Consider the following 23,195-nt stretch of genomic DNA (forward strand, 5'->3'; position numbering starts at 1 on the left):
CTCACACTCTCAAAGAAAAACCCAACCCAGTATGTCCCAAAGGCAGAGAACTACAACGGCAAAACCATGCCAAAATATATAGAACTAAAAATGTTAGAGATTTTCAACCACATTTTTTTGCAGCCTGGCTAGCACTGTATTGTCCAAAGCCTTTGAGTTTTTGCACAAGGCAGGAAGAAATCACAGAAAATTAGGCTGCATCCCTCCTAACACAGTGAAGGGATCACACCTGAGGGCCGGCCCACAGCCATTCATATCATTAAATCTCTGACAGCAGCATGGGTTTGACTGGGGCCAGCTCTTGCAAGGAAAAGCCCTGCATGCCCGGGGTCTCTCCCAATAGGCAGTGTGCGTGAAGCCACTCTGCTGCATGGCTCTGAGAGAGCTCAGCTTTTTGGGCTCGAGCCACAAAATGCTGATTAGCCTCAAGCAAAGAGAACACTTATTAGTCCATTTTACTTATTAGTACAGACATTGCAATAGAATACTCTTGAAAGTGATTTAATTTCCTTTTATTAGACTCCTCTTCTCTCACACAATTCCCTTAAAGTCTTTCTGCCAAGTGAAGCTAACTGCTAACTCATGTGCTGCTCCTAAATATGATTAAATAAGATTAACAAAAGAATACTTGTCTCAGCTTCCAAATGAGGAAAGCTGCCTCTCTCAGACATAAACAGAGAGCTCGTGCATCCTGGGTCAGACCAAAATGTGGCAGTGATGGGAGAGCTCCCACTGATCATCTCCAGTTGTGGAAAATCAGGCACCACGGAGGAATTTCCTACATATAAGAGAATGTCTACTGAAAATATTAGTGTAGGAGGCAGGAAAAGGTGCATGGCCACAGTTGTGCGGTGTTGGCCACTGAACTCACATCTCAGTCTGAGGCAGGTTTTCAGAGACACAGCTAAGGTGGGGCTGGCAGTAGGTCTGTGACCCTGCAGGCTCACAGGGCAGGCAGGGCTGTGTCCATGGGAGTCAGGGACAGTGGGGCAGTGACTGCCTGGCCCTGCAGCCACAACTGCAGTCTGCAGCCCAGAACACAGGGAGTGTGGGCTCTGCCTCTGCCTCCGTTACTCTACAGCTCTCATCCCAGGAAACGTGGCAAAGCAAATGGCATTGCTGCTTTGGATAGACAGACAATTTAACAGCATCTAGTTACATTCTCTGGTCAGTTCCTTAATGCCTGTTTAACCAAGGAGGAAACTGTTGTCACCATAGGGTTTGCTGAAGGGCTCTGTCGTCTCAAGTCACATCTCCCTGTGGTTTCAGTTTGTTCTGTGCAGTCTTACCAAGGGGGTAGAAAGTCAGTTTTTCTCCAAAGACAGCAACTGAAGGCTGAAGCCCCAGGTTCCCAGCAGTGCAGATACCTGCTATTGCCCAGATTTTATTCTTCTTTTGTTAGGACTGATAATACACATCCTTTCTGGTATTATTTTGGTATTAATTTTGTTGGCCTCAGAGGAACTGTGCAGGGCCATACAAAATGAGGATCCATCTGGCCCTTTGCCCTCAATAACAAGGATTCATTTCTCTGTATTGGAACAAGATGGTGATTGTGCTTTTTCCCCTAGCTTTGTGAAACACTCTAAACAGAAATTAGTAAGTATTTTACTGTATTATTTTTGCATAGCAGAGAGGCTGGATAATTAATTCTGGATTCTCTCTTGCTTTGTCAAATAACAGGGTATATACAGTTGCTACAAAACAACAATTTTTAAAATTAATTCTGCCAGATTAGCACTGTAGTGTTTCATTTTTATACTGACCTGACTTTCCCTACCACAAAGCCTTTACACACCAGCTACTTGAGTTCTAAAAGGAATATGGGAATATATTTTATCTGTAGCATCCTATTCAGTTCTAAAAAGACCAGGTTTTGCTGTATTTGAAAATGTCAGTGCCCCAGCACATGGGTGGCTAATGGCACAGAGCGTGCCTCCACATCCTGCACTGGCATCCGAAGACTGAAACCACATTACCTTTGAGTGGTGTTAGTTCTAAGTTATAGTCCCATATATGAGTTTCTAGCTTGACCTCCTATTTCCACCAAAACATTTATATTTTTTGTCTTTTTAAGATGGTATTTATTAACTGACATCAAGATTTACTATGTTCAAGTCTTAAATATACAGCATACTTCAAATCTCAGATTCCTTTGAGACAGCATTTTCAACAAAAGCAGTGGAAGCAGCAAAAATACAAGAGTGACAATTCAGGGGAACAGCTGATGTACAACTAATTTATGGTTGGTTGACATTACCTGTGTTAGTGTAGCATTTAATGCATTTTACATGATGTTCTGTATCTCAGACTCTATCTGTTAAAGGTCAGGGAAGCAATATTTGCATGTCCGGGTTTAAAATGTTGGCTGTGAATGTTTATTGACAGTTGGAAACCACAACGTGGGCAACAAAAGGATGTGCCATGCATGGTGGCCACACCAGGAGTAGGTTCTCTTCAGATGAGCTAACAGTAAGTAACAGATTAACTGGAGAGGGACTCTGATGATCTGAGAAAGCATGAAAATGTGTGAAAAGTAAGCAATCCTCCTCCAGCCTTTTGGATGGAGAAAGACCCTGGCTTAAGCAGATACACAGAATAAGTCCAAGGCACAACATACAGAGGGTGTGTCCTGAAATTTCCATGGTGTGGGGAGTGAAGGGGATGGTGGTGTATACAGGTATGGCTCTCTGTAATCATTGCAGCTTATGTGGACAAAGACAGTATGTCTTTAGCTCTGGTACAATTCTGCTCCAACAGCACAAGGTACAGTATGGACTGCTAATTCTCACTGAGAAGCTGGAGAAGCTCCAGGCAGAGCTTGCTGAGGCTCTACAGTGCTGCTATCCATACCATTAGCAGTACCCAGGCTGGCTGGAGGAAAGCTGACAAAGGTGCAGTGACTGCTCAGAAAAGGCACTGTGCACACGAGCTGTGGTTACAAGGGCAGGGTTTATAGGTGAGTGCTGCAGGTTGGATTAAACAGCTCGAAACGTGTCTCAATGTTTCTGGGATTTAGTGCCTTGAGAGCAATGCTAGATTTTCCAAACGCTCTTGGATATGTATGATTTCTTTATTTGAGTAAGGAAGACACAAAGAATAATACTGAAGAAATGCAATGAACAGTATACATCAGCTAAAATAATGCTTTAATTGCTCTGAAATTTAGGATTTTAAAAGCAAAGCCATGCTGTGGAAGTTCTTCTGAAAGACTGCTATGTAAAAAGGTGATATTTTATGCATCTGATACATTATTTAACATGATTCTGACACTTTGGAATACTTCTGTATTCAATGAGACTAATCAAGTGTCTCTAAACTGGAGGTGCTTGTATGTCTCCATACCTTCCCTCGTCTCCACCATCTCTCTTCTGCCTGAAGTTGATGTGTTCCTCCAGAAACTTTTCCAGGAGCTTCCCACCAGGTTCAGTCACAACAGCTAACCTGAACTGCCCCACAAAGGTGCTGATCTGAGGCTGGCCTTCTCACCTCCCTCTTACAATTGCCCAGCAGTTCCTTCCCAGCAGTGAGACTGCAAAGAAACGCTCTGCTAGTGCAAGGCAGCTATTGCACAAGTGCTGTGCAGAAAAGTGGGTCTCATTCCACCTGCAGGGTTTTCCCTCTGCTTTGGAAAGCAACAGGAGTGTTTAGAAATATACTGCTGATTACCATATTTGTGTTCTGTAATTCTTCACATGTCCAACTCCACTAGGAGCTTAACTGGAGCCAGTGGGATCTTACAGTCATTAAGATTTACAAGGCAGCAGTTCACAGTTGTTGAACTAACAACCTACCTCTAAGAAACTGATTTTTCTCCCCTCTAAGTATTGACACGTGCTCCACTGACTGTGATGCTTATTCACAGTGACAGTGTGTTTGGTAGAATTTCATGTTTTCACAGGATTTGTCTTGTGCAGACAGATTCTAATTTACCTCTGCTCTTGTTTTAATTCAATCAGCTGATGGAGTGCAGCTGATCTCATGGCACATATGGCTGTTCAGGTTTGAAAAAAGGCCCTGAATATTTGATGGGTCGATCCTTAATGCTTTCTGCTAAAGAATTAGTAAGACTGCTAATGAGCCAAGGGAACCCAGTGTGGGAAAGGGAAAAGATACAGAATTAGATTCTGTTTACATTCCTTTTTTTTTTAATGTTGCTCAAATAGGAACTGCAGTGCTTTACACACTCTGATTAGATTCACAGGGTAGAGAGAGTCAAGTAAATCATTTATCACAGCCATCACACTTAAAATGTCATTTTCATAAGTGGGATGTCCTGTGGCCATGAGGAGTCACAACCTACTTCAAGACCATCTGTGGGTGCTTATCCCTCCCTGCTCAGGAGGTTCATGCACCATGGAGAGTTCTCCTCCACTGGGAGGGGATGTTCACAGCTAGAGTCCATGGCCTTTCACTGCCTCCCAATGGCTTTTTCTATCTCTTCTGAAAGAAATTATCTGTCCTGCACTGCAGACCCCAACCTGTCTCCCCACTGGTCCATGCCATTTCAAAGGAAGTGGCTTTTTCTGTGTTAACTGGTTTTTCTCCAGCCCTCTCTCTGCACTCCTGTTGCTCCTCCAGCTTCCCACTGTCTTTGCATTCTGCAGCCAAACACTGTTTGCAGGCCAAACACTCAAATTATGCCTCTCTCTACCCAGTTCAATGACACCGCTCATGTCAGCACAAAAAAAAAACCAGGGAACTCACACGGAACCTCTTCAATAATCAAAAGCTCAGCTTGCCTTTGGGTTTCCTTCCAACAAAGCTACCACAGCTCTAGCAAATCACAGCTAAGACTGTAAGAATGGCCAGATCAATCTCCACTTACCTTAGAAATCAAGAACTGCCTGCACTCCCTTACTTCTTAAATCCATAGGAAATATTCTCAGAGTGCATCCTTTATTAGCTGCAACAGTTAACTTAGTGGGGAGGCAGGACTCTTGTTGCTCCCGTTCTTTGAAGGTACAACAGTAAAATACATGTTTACTTTAAACCTCACCAGTCATAACAAAATACACCGTTCCACACACTAATAAAGTCAAATAGAAATCAGCCAAAATTACTATCACAGAATCACAGACTCAGAGAATCATAGAATGGTTTGGGTCAGAAGGGGTCTTCCAGGTCTTCTAGCTCCAACCCTCCTGCAAAAGGCAGAGACATCTTCCATGAGACCAGGTTGTTCAGGGCCCCATCCAACCTGGCCTTAAACACCTCCAGGGATGGGGCATCCACAGCTTCTCTGGGCAACCTGTTCCAGTGCCTCCCCACTCTCAGAGTAAAGAATGTCTTCCTAGTATCTCATCTAAACCTAATCTCTTTTAGTTTGAGTCCATTCCCCCTTGTCCTGTCCCTACATGCTCTTGTGGAAAGTCTTTCTCCATCTTTCTTGTAGGCTTCCGTTAGGTACTGAAGGCTATAATTAGGTCACCCTTAAGCCATCTCTTGTGCAGGCCAAACAATACCAGTTTTCTCAGCCTTTACTCACAGGAGAGGCGCTCCTTCCTTCCACCAATCAACTCGGTGGCCTCCTCTGGGCTTGCTCCAACAGGTTGATGTCCTTCCTGTGCTGAGGACCCCAGAAATGAAGTAATCTTGCTTAGCCAGCCTGTGTTTTAGCAAGGAAGTGAATAGGTTGGCTTTGGCAATGTCTCAGGAACTCACACAGCAAGTGCTCCCTGCACGGTGGAACAAAGGATATTTGTGTAGTCCTAATTTTTATTTTCAACTTCAAAGTTTTCTATCACATCCTCCATGAACAATGTAAAGCTTACAAGGAATTGCCTTTTAAATCTACTAGCAAGAAATGAGGCTTTTCTCTCATGTTTTGACATTCCATCTGTAACTTGGTCTTACTGGAGTTATTTACATTGAAGGCTCTCTTAGAAGTTTCTCTATCCTCAAAGTGTGTGCCTGCAGCTGGACAGAGAAGTCAGTACACTTTGAAGAAGCTGCTATAATTTAGTGCATGGGGTTAGATGAGGTTCAGGATTCCTGCAGTGATTATAAACTCTACAGGAGACCTTACAACAGCTCCAATCTCGACAGGGTTACTGTCTTGTTAATCAACCTCCTTCAGGATTGGAAGAGGATCCGTGTTTCAGTACTTGGGGGCAATTCTCTGGAAGGTGCAGTTTTGTGCAGAAGGACCTGTCAGTTTAGAAAGTCTATAGAGCTTTGATACATTCGGTAAAACAACATCAAAAAAGACTAGACTTCAGCTGTGGCAACCTGTGTTGCAGCAGACAGCAAAAAAAACTATAAAATCTTGTCACAGTTAGTGCAACATCAGATTTGGTGATTTTAAAGCCACACCCAAACTGATTTGCAGCCCAGGTCCAGATGTTAGCTCTGGCCATGGCCACATCCTGGAACCAGAGGGTGACAAGATCTGTGCACAAACCTGCCTTTTCTCAGCTCCTAGGGGAAGGGAACACAGGGAAGCAGATGGAGCAGATCTGGGGCACACTTACTACTGCCCCCAGTCTTGACTGGGGAAACATGGACATGCCATGGAAGTACCTATTTCATGGAAAAGTCACAGCCTGACATTTGCAGAGAACACATTACCTAGAAAGACAGGATGTTTTCTGCTCTGTGTTGTGCAAGAGACAGCTTAAATAGGGTGAAACCATCCTTAAAAGGATGAATTTTAAGCATCTTCTTCCTTTTCCTGATGCTTCATACATGTGGGGTGGCCCTTCCCATAATAAACACATTCCAGCAGGCCAGCCAGCTTTTCTGAGGGTACACAAATATTGCAGCTGCTGTGGCTTTTCATTGCCTGCCTTTAGGCACCTGTATAGCAACTTCATATATTCTGTTTGAAAAGAAGCTAAACTTCGGCTTCATGGTGTGAATAGCACCTCCAACTAAAACATGGCAATGGCATTCCTTATAAACAGTCTGTTTCAGAAAAGTAGAAAATCTGTGTTACAACTTTGTGGATCTGCTCAGGACAAAAAGAAGGCATGGAGAGAGATGGAAATGTCTAGACACCAGTAAATTACAAACTGAGGAGCAAAGGCACATTATTATTGTTGCTGTTTTCAGTAATTATCAGTTGCAACAGCCACTGCAGATCTAGATTTGTATTATGAGAGGACCTAAGCACTGCTTTTGTAATACACAGCAGTACCTTGACATAGAAAATCCACTTTTCAGTACAAAAGAGAGCAGATGGACATATCTGACCTGACAGTATTACAAGAAACATTTGGGACAAAAATGTTCAAGTATGAGAAACAATGGTAGAGCCCTGACCTCACCACTGGTTTTCCACCATACTTGGACAAAAAGGAGCCCCTTAAGATTTGGAGGTAGGTATGGAGCTGGTTGGGAAAGTTTTCAAGGCTCTTCCCAGGTCTGATGGGAAGTACTGGAGAAATTAATTGATGTAAAACTTAGCAGCACTTTGACATCAACAGCTAAGCTAAAGTGGGATATATTATGTTAGCATGGCCTGGAGGCCTTAAAACCAGAGACAAATAGCTGTACCTGATGTGATAGAGAAGGAGATGACAGTGGTGAGATGTGAAGACAAATGTCTCTGGGCAAGATGTCAAGCTAGGAAAATGATCTGCGCAGCAGCATGAATGGAGGTGGGTAACACTGAATTTGTCAGAAACTAGGAAAGGATGCACCAGCAATCAAAGTGTGTAATAAGAATTTTGGACCAAAGACTTACACCCTTGAGAATAAAGAGCTTCAGTCAGAAATACTATAGAGTAACAGCCTGGAAGATTTATGTGTAGTCTTAGACACAGAGACACAAGGGAAGCCCAGAATAGAAAGTGATGCCCAGGTTTGCAGACATGGAAGATGGGCAGATTGGTGAGGTTACCCATCATGAAGCTTGACAAAGGTGTTTCTTGAGGAACATTCCAAAGGAAAAAAAACGAGAGAGCAGCAGCTGTGTTCATTGTTTTGGAGATGCACCTTGGTATCTTTAGTCATACAGCATGTTTTTCTTCTCAGATGGGTTCTCTTACATACCCATCTTACTCTGTGTGGAAGAAATTGTGCCTCTTCCACATTTTTGCTTAATTGCATGAGCTAAACTACAGAAACTAAAGCAGGAAGATTAGTTACTCTGACTGTTCATTTTAAAAGCCTTGCATGAAAAGGTGAGTCTAAGTGTCACATCACATCATGAATTTGTGACATCTGCCACTAATTTGTAACAAATCAGAAGGGACTGTGGCTTAAGCTTGTTGAATATGCACCTAAGTCCTAACAAAGCCTAGTTTATAAATGTTAGCTAAGTAAAAACTCTGCCAGTGAAGTCATAAGCAGTAATCATCATCACCCTTCAATAAACTCTGTCCAGTTTAAGAATTAAAAGCTGCAAGTAACATATTGAGGGAGAATGGAGAATTGCCTTTAGAAACAGCAGGCTTAATGCACTGCTAACCTCCAAACCAAATATTTATAACCCTGTACCTTATAAATCATCAGAAATATCTGGGTGGGGGAATATCCAAGAGGCAGAAGCACATACAGTAACAGGGAGGTTTTAGCATTCCACCTACCTTGCTTGATGTTTCAATCACTAGTACATCGAATTTTTAAGTATTGTGAATTATTATCATTTTTGAAAAAGAACAAAAATAACCATGAGTTAAAATATTACAGAAAAGTTTCATTGTTTATAAATTTTTTGGCCACAGAAAATAATCAATATCCAAGTTGATTCAAGCTGAGATCTGTCTGGATATGTATTAATTTGCTCCATGAAAATAAACTAGAAATTACTAAGATAAATAATAATGAAATATGGAAGTAACTACAGATTTTGCACTTTGTCATTATATAATGGACATAATGAAAATAATGACATTACATAATTAAATCCAGGTGGAAAATGACCTTCCTAGACCTCCCTTCAAAATTAAGATTTTTGACAGTCATGATTAATGAAAACATGCACTTTGCATGGTTTGTAAACCTGAAACATCATTGTACATTTCAGTTTATAATTTATCCCATTATCTGCTTCTCCATGCATGAAGGTCAGCTGTACAGGCATAAAGTGGCAGTGAAATCCACAGGCTTTGAAAGGCCATTCTCACAGATTTTTCAATTATTTTTCATGAGGAAATAATTTTGTCTACTTTTTCCTTAGAAAGATGACAATCTAAAGAGGAAAATTTTAACAGCAGCAATTGCAATATTCTCGTTATTGTCTTGTCTTTTCAGAGCAAACAAAATGGGACTGGGAAAAAAAGATTTTTCAAGATTCCTACCCGCAATATTTCTTCAATGCAGCTGTTATCTCCTGTTCCACTGTCCTGTAAACAAAATGAGAAGACAGTTTGTTTATGTTTGAAAAAGAAATAACAATTAGGTCTGAGGACATGGTTGTCACATGAAATATATTCCGACCTCTACTGCAGTTTCAAAATGAGGCCAAGTCTTTCCAGCATATGAAAAGTTGCATTGCTTAAAAGTCTGAAATTATTCCCCATCAGCACCACAGGAAGATGCAATATTTACAGTGTTTACATATGACTGCAACATATTTCTATAAATTCAATGGACGTTTTCCACACCACTTTTGGGTGCTGTTCCTGCAATTTTGGCTCTACTGTGTATGAGTAAGCAGAAGAAAAGAAGTTATTGCCTGTACATGGATCCAGTGTGCATTTATTTATATTAAATAAATAACATCTCTCCACATCCTTTGTGCAGCAAAGCTCTGCAGTGACAGTGTCTGTGCAAAGCCTGGGGATGTACAGGGTAGAGGCCCCTGTGATGCTGAGGGGAGAACTGCAGAGACTGCAACTCTGGCAGCAATACTGAGTGTGGCTGGCAGCAATACTGAGCACGGGCACAGCAGTCCTGAGGAGCTGTGATTTCCTAAAAGGCTGACTCTAAGCCCACCCATACATTGTGGGACTGAGGGCACAGAAGAATTTGACTCTCCCAAGCAGTATGACTCACTCCAGAGCTACTCTGCAGAGGGGAAATCAGAGATTTGGCAGGGCACTATCCCCCCCGCAGGAACCATCCAGACGGTGCCAAACCTACGTGTTCATGGACCCAAACTTCTGCCAGCAAGGACAGGGCAGTGTGGGACACATAACCCCCCTCCCTCCGGCCTGCCCTCTGCCCACAGGCTGCTTGTACTGCCTAGCAAAACTGGGAACAGAGGGCACACTTGGATGGAGGTACTGATGCCATGAGCGTGCCCATCTCCTACAACTCTCCACAAGATACAGGTGGCTGCTGCATCCACCAAGCTGTCTGGGGATTTCCTTCACCACACTATACTCCCTGACAATCTCCCCCCAAAAAGGCTTTCTTCTTTTTGCAGAACAGAACTAACTCAGGGAAGCTGGGGATGGGCTTGAGGTCTTCCCACATGGGAAAGGAGGATAGAAAAAAAATCCACCTGGTAATTGTACCCAAAGAACTAGAACAGAGGTGAGCTGGTCTTCTCTTGTTTTCAAAAAGTCCATGGATGCTCTGAATTTTCAGGTGTGCACATGGAGATACATCAAAACAATTTTTTTCCCCAAACTTCTGAGCTCTTCTCATTTGGAAATCAGACTTCTCTACCACATCTGTATTAGTGCACCCAAAAAATCACAAGGCACAAAAATAGATACATCTGCCTACTAAAGCCAAATGATGGCATTGACCAATCTGTGCAAGTCCTGGACACTTTTACCACCACTGCCCAGTCTGAGCTGAGGGGCTGAGGAGGTCTGGATCTTCAGCTACCTAAAACCCACCAGCTGTAACCAAGCTCAGGAGAACAGCCATGCATATGCTAAAGAACAATTTATGCTTTCTAATTTTTTGTGGCTGTTGTTTCATGACAGTTCATAGAAAGTCATAAGTGCTTTATTGTCTGTACTCCTTCTAAATCTTTGCTGAATATGGTCCTTGATTGTTAAACAAATGAATTATATTAACTCTTCTTGGTGAAACACAGTCCATCAGTTTTACAGATCACTAGAAATTACACCGCTGATTTTGAAGGCAAAGGTACTAAACATGTGGTGGAGTCAGGCTTTGGAGAATTACTCATATTTGATATATGGATGCTGAAAAGAAGCTGCTGCCCTGAGCAGATGAGGTGTTCTGACCTCAGCCCTGTCCCTGAGGAGCTGCGCAGCATCATGTCTGATAGGTCACAGGAGCAGGAGGACAAGTTTTCATGTTGCCAGTGAACCTAGCAAGATGGAGAGAAACATCAATCTCTGCATATTTAATAATTTAAAAATTAGTATTAGATAATTGCTATTTCTCTCTTCTCTGCGGGTTTCCATCTATTTTTTCCCTTTCCTTCCCCAAGCCCCAGTTTGTTCACTTGTTATCCCACTAACAGTGGAGAGTGTAAAGCTCTCATCATGAGTGCCTTGTTTACAGAGCAAGAAATTCACTGCCATCCTTAAGTTCTCTGTTCTAGTCTGTTGCCATCTTACAGAAGGGACGAGGTGACCATATGATCATATGCTGTATAGAATCCATGGACCATATGATAAAATGATGATCTCTCTTTCTCTGTGAGGATAAAAATACTGAACGTGAATTTGGCTGATGTGTTTTTCAGACTAGGATTAGGAACACGTGTCTGTTACAAAATTAAGCAACTCTTCTAGAAGTGTACTGAAATAAGTGTGCAAATACTAATGAGCAAGAAATTTTGCTTTCTATTACCCCAGAACTAAAACTTCAGCTCTTCTTTCTAGCCCATAATCTCTCTGGGCAGGGAGTAAAAACTTTTCACATCTCTCTCTCAATATCATCACGCAGCCTTTCAAAGGGTGAAAAATAAGCTGGAAACACAAAACCAAAGACAAGGTATGTAAAACCGATAGAATATTTGGGGAAACCCCCCTCAATTTCTACATTTTCCTCTTTTTTTCATATTTTGAGTGTCAAATACAAATTTCTTAATTTATTTTTGCTTTGAATACTTACAATGATCTTAACAATACTGTTGATATCAAACTTTCTAGGACATCCATTGCATCTCTACTGACGTTACAGAGGAAAATGCGCTACCATGAATCTGGCAAACTGGATTTAAAATCGTGACCGTAGCTTAACTTGAAAAAAAATATTGTAAGCCTGGCAAACGTTTCTTGAAATCCGAATGAAAACAAGGGATTGCGTTAGCTGCAGGGAACAAAGAGCACGGAGCCCTTGACACGCTCCTTGCTTCGGTGGAGCTCCCCGTGCGAGCCCTGTTGCGTTGGTGCCGGCTGTGACGCAGCCCCTGCGCAGGCAGCGCTGATGTCTGCGCTGCTGGCAGGCTCTGCAAAGCACTCCCTGCTCCCTCTCGATAGCCACAGGACATTTGTGCAAGAGACGTTCTCTCTCTCTTTTTTTTTTTTTCTTTTTTTTTTTTTTTTTTTAATTAAAATTAAAACCAAATAAAGATTTTGAGGCTGCTGCTGCAAACTAAGCTGAGAAGCTGCTCCCCTGTGTTTGTTCTGACACCGACGAACCCGTCTCATTTGCCTCCCTTTCTGTTTTGCGAACTGTCACAACAAATTTGCCTCACTGAACCTCCAGCGGACCGTCAGCGAAATACTGGCAAGTCCTGGGGAGCTGTCAGGGAAAGCGGGCTCAGCCTCTTTCCCCTCGGATGCCGTGCCCCTTCCCCTCGCCAGGCAGCCTGCACAGCCCGCAGAGCGCCGAGCACCCGCAGCCACGGGCGGCTGCCGGGCGCGCTGGCAGCGGGATGCGGAGCTGCCGCCCAGGATAAGGCAGCGGCTGCTGAGGAAATAGCCGGGAGCGCCGTGCTGCTGATAACGCGAGCAGCTAATTACCATGCAAAGCACAGAGAACTGCGAGAAACGAGCCTGACTAAAGGCTACATAGAATTCTTGGGAAACGGGATGTCATTTCAAAAAAAAGCTACCTCTGTACAAATTTTATTTCAGAGCATTACTTTCTTTTTTTTTCTTCCCTTACCAAGAGCATTCACATGGAGATATATAAAGAAACCTCTCTGAAAGGAATTGCATATCTTGTGATACTTCTCCCTCCTTTCAAATCTTTATGTCGAGGAAAGAAAGAAAAATCTTCTGCAAGTATCTATTTCCATTTCAGCCCAAGAGATTTTTATGATGCAAGCTTTTGGTGCTGTCATTATTTGGACTGTGCTAGGTGTTTTTACAAAGTGTCCAGAAGTTATTGGATTTTTTTGTCTCCAGTATCAATTAGACAGGAGTATGATCTCCAGAAGCCTGAGGTGCATACTCATCCTCTTCCCTTCAGTGGGAGCCGGGCTGGTTGTGTCACCTCCAGCCAGCGGCACGACAGCGGCCACCCCATGTGTACCCCAGTGCTGTGTGTGTACAGCACAGCACTGCTCACTGTGGGGTTGCAGGATTTCCCCTGGGGCCTGAAGGGAAGGTTCAGGCACTGAACATTGGCAGGCAATAACCAAAATGCACAATGAAACAAAATAGGAAAAAAGGGGGAAAAAATTCCCACATTGACGGACCTTAATCTGAAAGCATATTAGAAATGCTTCTTTGCCAAGCAATGCACACACACACACACATGGATGTGCATATACACTACATTTTCTATGCAAATCCATTTGCTAGAAAGGAATATCCAGTATGAAGATGTAAACTCCATATCTTTTTACTTATCCATAAATGTGGCTTCTGCCTGTTGGATTCAGGAGAACCATTCCTCTCAAAAGTTCCCTTCAATCATTCTTCTAAAGTGATCTTAACACATTCAAGTTGTGGAATTTGCTGGAATTTAACAGGGTTTCACGCCTGAGATCAGAGATGTGATTCCTGGGGGTTCTGTAGAAATGTAGCCAGGCGGTGGAAAGGAATTTTGGGGAGATGTCGTTTGCAGATGCCCAGAAAGGGTTTTTAGACATTCAGGGCATAACTTGTTACTGACTTCCTTACATGTGCTACATCCTCCAAAATGCTCTTGATGGAGTGGTTGTGCTGAACCCACACGGCTCTTGGAGAGAAGAGGCAGGACTTTGAACCTCAGGAAAGGTGGGCTGGTAAAAAGATTAGACCTCAACCTAGTTAAAACCTTACCTTTTTGCCCTTCAGGAAATACCCACTTTTTGTAATGTTTTAATTCTGAGTCGGCACCTGAGGGCAGGCTACCTACTTGTTGATTTTATCCCTTTGGCCATGCCTCCATTCAAAATGCAATTCTGTCACATCATTACCTTAAAAATGAAATTTTACAAACTATTCTTCAATTCAGTTGAGAAATCAAAATTTGATCGGGTCAAAATACTTCAATGACAAATTTTAAGAAATATAATCTGTAATCATAGAATAAGAGATGGCTTAAATCAAGAAGGCATTAAACCCAAATATCAAATGCTTCTCTCCAAAACTGGGAATTTTTAATTTAAAGGAAACATTTTCTTCAAACAAGAATGAAAATGGATTTGGTGAAAATCAACATGGATGCAGACATTTTCAGTTCTGATAATCTGGGACATCCCATAGAAAAAGGACTGAGTAGGAAAAAATAGAACAGAATTAAAAATGGCATTTATATTTTTTTTTCTCCCTCACTAACAATGATGGCATTTTGATCTTGATGGGTGATGTGAGACCTACCAGCAATGTTTCCACCTACCTTTGGAGGGATAGACTTCAGGGAGCCGGGGCACACAGTAGTCACCCTCATTTCACTGGGTGGCACTAATAATGCTTGTGCTTTCTGTGAAGAAGACTCCTAATCTCTCCCTGAGGATGCAGGCAAGCAGGGCTGAGCTGTGTAAGGTTACACCAAGGAAAGAGACATAAAGAGAGGGCTCAGGAAGCTTGAATTTCTGTTCCTGATATTTGAAAGCTTTACTTTGCACTCACGCTCTGCCTTACCACTAACTGGAGTGCCAGTGGCCACAGTCTGTTGATACAGTAGTTTTCTTCTGTGCTTTGCACTGGTGTGAGCAGGAGCTGTTTCACTTTTACTGTGAGGAATTGCTGACACTTCTTTACACACAGAGAAGTGCAGGAGGGAGATGGGTAAGAGGAGCTAAATTCTCCTCAAGGTCTGTGTCAGAAAGTGTTGCACTAATTAAAGTCATTAAATCCATCTATTTCACAGTCACTGTTAATAAACTGTTACCTTTAATAAACCCATCTCTTTTGAAATGGAGCCATCATATTTTTATGGGGATTATTTTTCCTATCAAGGGATCTTGCAATACTGTTCTTGGTTCAAAAGGGAAGAGAAATAAAATCTTTTATTTCACGAGAAAAAAAAAAAAGAGCAAGTGATGAAAGTCACCCAGCTTTGCTTTAATGAAAGTATCTGTACTAATTGGGGGCCTCACTTCAACTGGAGCATCATGGCGCCCTAGTCCTGTACCAAGACCAGGAGTATGTTCTGGCTAATCAAAGGAGATGAATCAAAAATAGCTATAGATAGACAGAAATGCCAAACGATTGAACAGACTTACCATGCACACTAGGAAAGAGAAACAAAGCCTATTTTGCTCTTGATGAAGAACAGTGTGCTCAGCAGGTCCCCCACACCCGAGGCAGAACAGCAGCTTTTGGAAAGCAAGACCCTTCCGTATAACGACTAGAGAGGAGTTCATGGAGCCATAACCCAGAGCAGCACAAGCCTTAGGCTGTGCTGGTCTCATATGCAGATCTATGAGTTTAGGTGAAGACGGATGCAGTGTGGATGTGTAAGTAAAGCCATTCACTATATTGTATTGTTTTTAAAAGAGCAAGGAAATTATGTTCAAGCATAACTCCTCCAATAGGGTGCCCATGGTCTGTCCCAGAGCTTGAGATGTCTCCTGTCCATGTAGTGCATGGCCTGAAAAAAATGTTGAAAAGCCAGGGCCACAAAGTGAAATGATGCTAAAGGGCTGCCATCTGGATGGCTGCTGGGAGCTTCAGCAGAGCTTAGACTCCTACAGCCCTAGTGGGAGGGGATTTGGAGGGGCTGGGTCTGGCCATTTTTGAGAGGTCATCAAACTGATGAGATGGTCTGAGTCCAAGTCTCAGTGTCCACACCACAAAAAAAAAAAAAATCAAGACAATTAAAGGCCAAGAACCCTTCTCAACCCTTCTCACTCTCTCCACCCCTAAGGGTCATCGAACAATCAATGACCAGAGCTGCACCGGTAACATTTCATCTAGTAAAAGATGCTTGGGAGACTCAAATGAAACCTACTGACAGATCAGTGGAGTGATTTTACAGACTTTTACATTATATTAATAAAAATAAAACTCCAAACATGCCAGAATTACACTGTGACCCGGAACAATAAAGTGGAGCTGTAATGGAGACAAACTGCATTGTTCTATTAATAAAATATAAAGGTTTTATTGTTATTGGGAAAGATTGACTGCATCAAATCAATACCATGTCACAGTATATTAATGTTTTTCTTCACTAATGAAAAAACAGGGCCTGATGTGATTACACTCTCCTACTACCCATTTGAAAAATATAATGGGCTGGTGATAATGAAGACTGCACCTTGCAATTTTACCCCTTGCTAGATGCTTGATCCTGAGGAGGTACTGAGTAAGTCACCTGTGCTTTTAGAAAAGCCAGCAGGAGAGGAAGGTAACTAACATATACAAAAATGCTGTTAAAACCCCCCTGAATGGGACTCCACAGTCCCTGCTTCCCACCGAAAAACTGGAAAAAAGCCATTGGGGACCTCTGGAAAAGTCTTCAGTATGCCACATTTTCTGCAGCACTATATGCATGCCCAAAACATATCAAGTGACTGCTGCTTGACACAGTGGTGTATTTGTCAGAAAGTTTCCATTATGGACACCAGAGTCTTTTGGTTTTGCAGCACAGGAGTCTCTTTAGTGGAGTCATGAGTTTCTCCCCTCAGCCCGTGCAGTCCTTCAACAGCCCACCCAAGGACCCTGCCCTGGGACCGACAGAGATCAGCTCTTCTCCCCACTAGAGGCCTGTCCTCCTCGCTGCACGATGGCCAATTAGTGTCAACTGGAATGTGATCTTTTTAGTGATGTGGACATTTGTTGGCTGGGACCTGGACTGAGCCTGATTGATTGCATGTAATATATTGTCTGTGTTTGTTTGGGGAGAATACATAACATCTGTATAACAGCAACAGTTGGAAAAACAGGTATTATGAAACTGTTGATATTTTTGTGAATTTTAACATGAATTTAGCATCAGCTAGCATAACACTGAATAAATTAAATGGATTACTTTGCCAAGAGATCCTTTAAAAGTGTTAATTAACGATAAATCAATAAAAACTATTCAACATGAAAATCAATTACATCCCTGTTTACATTATTTAACTCCAAACATTTCTGTTTTGTGTGCTTGTAATTAGCAAGCTATAAAAGATGCCATAAATAGGCGCATAATGAGAAGAACTGTTTATAAATGATAATTGGTATTCATTCCCACTGAGCTAAAGGTTATGTGATTACAAACTGTTGTGCAGAAAGGGTTAAATGTCGTACAGATAGAAGTACACACAGTATACAGCTCTGGAGAAATCTTTCTCAAAAAAAGCCCCCGATGGAAGAATGCCCCTGTATATGAGTGCTGATGGAAAGAGTAACATCTAGCAGGAGTTCCTTAAAACCTATTTACATCCATTTAGGAAACACTGCATGAGGGGGAAAAAAATCTACCCTTTGGGCAGTGGTGGAGGCAATAAGAAATAGAACCTCACACGAGAAATTCTGTATTAATAAAATTCATCATCTAAACAACATCTCTACACAAAAATCGACATGACCATCCTATTAACAAAGCTGAGGACAGGACGAAAGACTCAAGGGTGTTTTCTGTCATGATGGTAACAGAGTTGTCACTCTACCCAATACCTCCTTCAAAGATTAACACCAAAGGCTTTCACAGAGGGCTAAAAGAGGATTACAGGATCTTCAAGCAGCAGCCAGAAGCCCAAAACACTGAGCAGCAGCCTGTAACTCCAGAAGGTAACACTGAATTATTTCCCATAACACACAGAGATGAAAATACTTTCCTGGGGAGAAACAACCTCTCACTAATCCCTAATGCTGAAAGCAGCCTTCTCAGTTTTAGAGACTGAGACTGATCTAAACTCAACAGGTAGAAACCCCCCATGATCTGGAGACCATAGGCTTTCTGCTAATGGCTTTTGCTAGTCTAAGGATGTCACCAACATCTGACAGTTTCGGCTTTGACAGCGTCTCCTCCCCAGGAAAATAAATCTCAGCCTTTCACTGTAACTGCTACTGTGAGGGCAACAAGCATCAAGAACCCTTGACTGAGCAGGTCTGACCAGCGAGCATCTGGTGATAAAGCCAGCAGAGTCAAAGAATCTATTTGCAAATCCAGAGGTAGACCATTTTTCTACCTTGTCTGGGCATAGGTGATGCATATTTCCTTTCCTGTCTGGACTGTGATTTAGAACACTTACATCACACTGCTTTCCCTGACTTGCACAGAATACAACTGCTTCACAGAATATATGGATCAGAATTGAGTTGAAAAAAAGAGTCTATTATGCGTAAGGAAGAGAGCCTTACATGGTTTCGACAACGACAGCTCAGTCTCATTGCTAAGAACACAGAAAACATATTCTGGTCATGGCAAGTATGACCTGGACATCTATTTTCCCAAGAGAGTTATAATTTGCTATTGAAAACCCAAAGCATTATCAATGAAGAAAAACACTTGTATGCATCTGCATCTTTAAATCAATCCATTGATGCCTCTGGTCAGCTCAGGTGGGTTCTCTTAAAATCCACATGGAAGCTGATAAATAGCACAATTCTTCAGGCTGCAGTGAAAACCTTGGCAGAGTTTTATTGTGCTTTCAGCATTCCTGAAAGTCAAAAGAAAAATCCAGCCATACTGTGGTCACTGACAGACTGATGGGAACACATTCACTGCAAAACTACTGAAACCAGTACTTTCTAAATGTATTGCAGGTAATAGGACACATAAAATTTCAACTAAAATGTCAGGGCTGGATGTCGTACTCCTCACACATGTAAGTTCCTTCCAGTTAGGAATGTACATGACACCATGTATACATCAAGGTATAAATATAAATACCAAGGTATACATGTGTATGTATGTATGTATGTACATGCCACATGAAAAAACTCTGCAAAAGTTTCCTGGAAATGCCCAAATTAAGCAAAAAGTGTCAAATTTTATCAACAGTAGCCTTAATATGGGAACCAATAAATTCAGCACATCTATAAAGTTGCAGAATAGAGAAATACCTTCCTTATTTTTCCTGCCTTTTCTTTCCCAAATCCCACTGAAAAGGTTGTGTTTCTTACCACTGATTCACTGCAGACCTACATCAGTCCTCTTTACTGGAAGGTAGCAGGAGCCAGGCACCATCCTATGCTCCCTTACCTCCAGAGTGAAGATATCTCTGCACCTGTAAAAGTATCCATCCCAAGGAGTGCCAGCTTCCTAGTGCTTGTGCCTGCTTTCTTGTGGGCTCCATGACAGCACCCTACTTTTTGGGCCATCACAAAGACCAGGAGCAGGAGAATAAATGATGTCCCAGGTTTGGGGAAGGTTTGCAGGTATCTCCCAAGTAGTTGTATGGTACTTGTTAACATTTTTTGATGGAAGCCACACTGGTCCTTCAGTCTTGGAGGACAAAAGGTTTGCTTTAAATGATCCTAGTTCTTTTTCTTTTGGCTTTCCCTTTTCATATTCTCTCAAGGTATCCAGTTTTAAAGGGGATATTGCATCTGAACGTTACAATGCTTTCTCATTTTCTTTTTGCTGTCACTGTTACAAGTAACAGTGAAATACAGAAAGAAAGTAGAAAGAAAAACTGGCCTCAGCTTTCCTAGATTTTCTTTCAGTAAGCACACATTTCCCACCTGCTGGCACTGAGCTCTCCCACACAGCTAATGGACCACCATGTCTTAAAGGGGTTTGCAAGTTTTCACAGAAAGGTTATGTTGCCCTTAGGTTTGATTTGGGTTGATGTCCAAAACTTTCACTGAAAAGCTTCAAAAAGCCTTTTGGATTTCTACCTTTTTTTTTACTTTTTCCTTTTCTTTTCTTTTCTTTTTTTTTTTTTTTTTTAAACAATCCTCCACTTAAAAACAGGTTATTTGGTCTCTGGAGAAAGAAACGTTCAGTGTAGCTCCATTTCATTTTAAATGGCAGCTAAATGGAGAGAAAATCCCGAATACTGCTTACAGACATTTCCATCTGGGTCAAGTACAACAAATCTGCATTTTTGAGCAGTAGAGCCAGCTCTCTCTCCCTGTTGAAAATGGTGAGTCTTGTGGCACCCTGAATTATAACAACACGTACAGAAAACAAGAGTTCAATTGGAAAGCCTTTGAGCTGAGAAGCCACATGCTTCCCTTTTGTTATGTGATCTTGATGAATTTATCTCTGTGGCTTTTATTCATGTTTCAGGGCATTGAATCCTTTAAACTTGTTAGTATTTTCCCTTTTTTATTGTTCTCTGCAGCCTTTTGCTGTTTTATTTTATTCTTTTGTTCCCCGGTGGAACTGAAGGTAATGCAGTCCTGGGCCTATTACCCTCAGTCACTTTGATCTGGCAGTGGATATCAACAAAGAAGTTATTTGTTCTCAACACATTAAACCCTTCTGTGTAGCTTTTTACAAATTCTGTTATGCAACTTTGATAGGGCCTGGAACGAGTTGTCAGGTACCAAAAGGCAGGGGAGCACAAAGACCTCTCCAAAAGCCACGCTATGAATGGTGTCATCTTGCTGTTTCACTTTCAAAGGTGGCTCATAGGGGCTTGCTGAATAGCAGCCGGTTGACAGCAGACATCTGAATTTGTATCACAGTCTCTAAGACACCTTTATAAGAACTTTGAATATCTTAGTCAAGTCCTGAGGATCAAAGCTTCCTATGTAATAAACCTATCATAGGTTACTCAGGGAGATTTTCAGCATTGGTAACAATGGCAGCTGATTTGCCTCACATAAAAAGCTACCAATAGAATGTAAGGGTTGTGATCAATACCTTAACTAGCAAGATAAAAATGTATCTGAAACTCAAGAATTATATTACGATGGTCTCATCATTTACTTTATAAAACATCTCCTGTAATTTGAAGACACACATGCGTTAAGTGTTGCTTGAAATACATTAAATTTTGATTTTTCAAATCAGACTACTAGAATAGTAAGTAGAATTGGCAGCATAAATGAATATAATGAATAAAACCACAAAAAGCTCTTGGCTGGCTTTTGAATATAGCATTAGAAACAGAGAAACACACATTGTTTTACAGTGAACTACATTAAATATATTTGTTATGGGTTTGAAATACTCCAAATTATTTGTTATGAATGAGAGAGGATGCTCAGCATTTATGATATATGATACCACATTGTCATCAATTGTCATGCTTTGTTTATAGGACTGAATAATTTGTAATCATCAGATCACTATGTTTAGTCTGCACTTTAGACAGTGCGTATTAAACAGATCAGATCCTTGTATCTTTTATTTATTTGTTTGTTTATGAAGGGAATGATGAGCGGCTCATTCTCCTGAGAATTAACTATTTGTTGAAGGGTTTAGAGTTTCAGGTCCCTCTTCTTCTTGAAGAGGAGGAGAAGGCAAAATTACACATGGACCCTGATTTTTATTTTTGTTCCCATATTGACAAGTAAGGACATCAGGCAATAACATCAGAGAAAAATGAAGGTGCAAAAGGCTCCATATATTCTAAAGGCTTCCTTAAGCTTTCTGGCTCCCTTTCCCCAGCCATACTTCCAGCAGCATTTCCGGGATGTTTTCTGTGCAGATGTCACTCCAAGCCCCTTGCAGCCCAGTTATAGATAAGGGCAGGTAGAAGATGGGGAAGCCACTCCAAAACATGGACTGTCCTGCACCATTTGCAGCAACAGGTATTTTGTGAAGAACACAATACTATGTTCTTGGCAAAACCCTCTCTTTTTCATGATTCTTTTTCTGCTGGAGAAATACAATTATGAAACAATATGCTCTAACAAGGGTTGCAGGCAAAGACTTTTAACTGTTTCTGTGCAGGGGAAGGCACAGACCTGGCAGCCAAGGACTGGCTGGTCACTGTTGCCTCTGCCTTGAGGGGTTACTGGGAAAATCCCCACTAAAGAGCAGCTCCGGCCTAATATAAATTTTGTATACATTCATGCTAGAAACACAACAGGATTTTAAATACCTGCAGTTGGGAAAATAGTCAAGTTATGGGCTGTATCACTTTATCCATGGGGACTGTACAGACACAGCAGCCCCTCTGCACAGATCACCCATGTGGATCTCGGGCTCTGTAGGGTGAGCTACCCTTCACTCACTGCCCCAGCTGCCTTGTTGACAACACCCGTATATAAATTCAAGACACAATGGGATTGCTCATTCCTAGAAAATAATTGCAAAATCAAACCACTGTCTCTGAGAAGGTGTGATATCGGTTCATTTGCTACCCAGAATAACACCTCTAAGCTAAGGAAGAAACGACAGCAAAAATGAGACAGAAGGCAAGCTTACATTTCCATTCTTATCTCTCTGTACCGATACTCTCTCAGAGGTTCCTGCTTGCATAGCAGCTGCTGAATTGCTACAGTTTACTGTCTAGCATATTAAAATAAACTAGCACTGATTTTGGCAATTTGCATAAATAGTTGATGGATCTCTACAGCACAGACAGAAGCTCTTCATCTGTGCCCACCTGTGCATCAAACCTCTCAGCACGTACAAGAACTAGCCAGGGCAGAGACTGCCATGTGAACCTACGCTAAGTCAGCCATTGTGTCTCATTGGGGTTCAGAGCTCAACCAAAGCTACCAACACAAAAGATGTGACTTTTGATAGTGGCATGTCCTTCTATTTGATCAAAAGGAAAAGATTAAATCACAGAATCACAGCCAGCCATCTAACCATCATGGTCCTCCTCTGGACTTGCTCCTACAGGCCTGTGTGCTTCCTGTGCTGAGGGCCCCAGAGCTGGATGCAGGGTTCCAGGTGGGTCTCACCAGGGTGGAGCAGAGGGGCAGAATCCCCTCCCTTGCCCTGCTGCCCACACTGCTTTGGATGCAGCCCAGGATACAATTGGCTTTCTGGCCTGCAAGCTCACATAGCCGTGGTTCATGTGAACTTCACGGTGAACCAACACCCCCGAGTCCTTCTCCTCAGGGCTGCTGTCAATCCATTCATCCCTCCACCTGTAGTCGTGCTTGGGATTGCCCTGAGCCAAGTTTGCACAGGCCCACCTCTCAAGCCTGTCA

General features: G+C 42.0%; 1 protein-coding gene across 1 annotated transcript in view; it reads right to left on the reverse strand.

Annotated features, from left to right (window-relative positions):
* Positions 1-23,195, reverse strand: part of AFF3 (ALF transcription elongation factor 3) — a 263,998-nt gene that overhangs the window by 156,513 nt on the left and 84,290 nt on the right. The window contains exon 4 of the mRNA XM_063393447.1: positions 9,246-9,290. Within this exon, the coding sequence (XP_063249517.1) occupies positions 9,246-9,290 (45 nt within the window). The remainder of the gene's footprint in view (positions 1-9,245; positions 9,291-23,195) is intronic.

This window comes from Prinia subflava, chromosome 3, assembly GCF_021018805.1.
Source record: "Prinia subflava isolate CZ2003 ecotype Zambia chromosome 3, Cam_Psub_1.2, whole genome shotgun sequence".
Taxonomy (NCBI): Eukaryota; Metazoa; Chordata; class Aves; order Passeriformes; family Cisticolidae; genus Prinia; species Prinia subflava.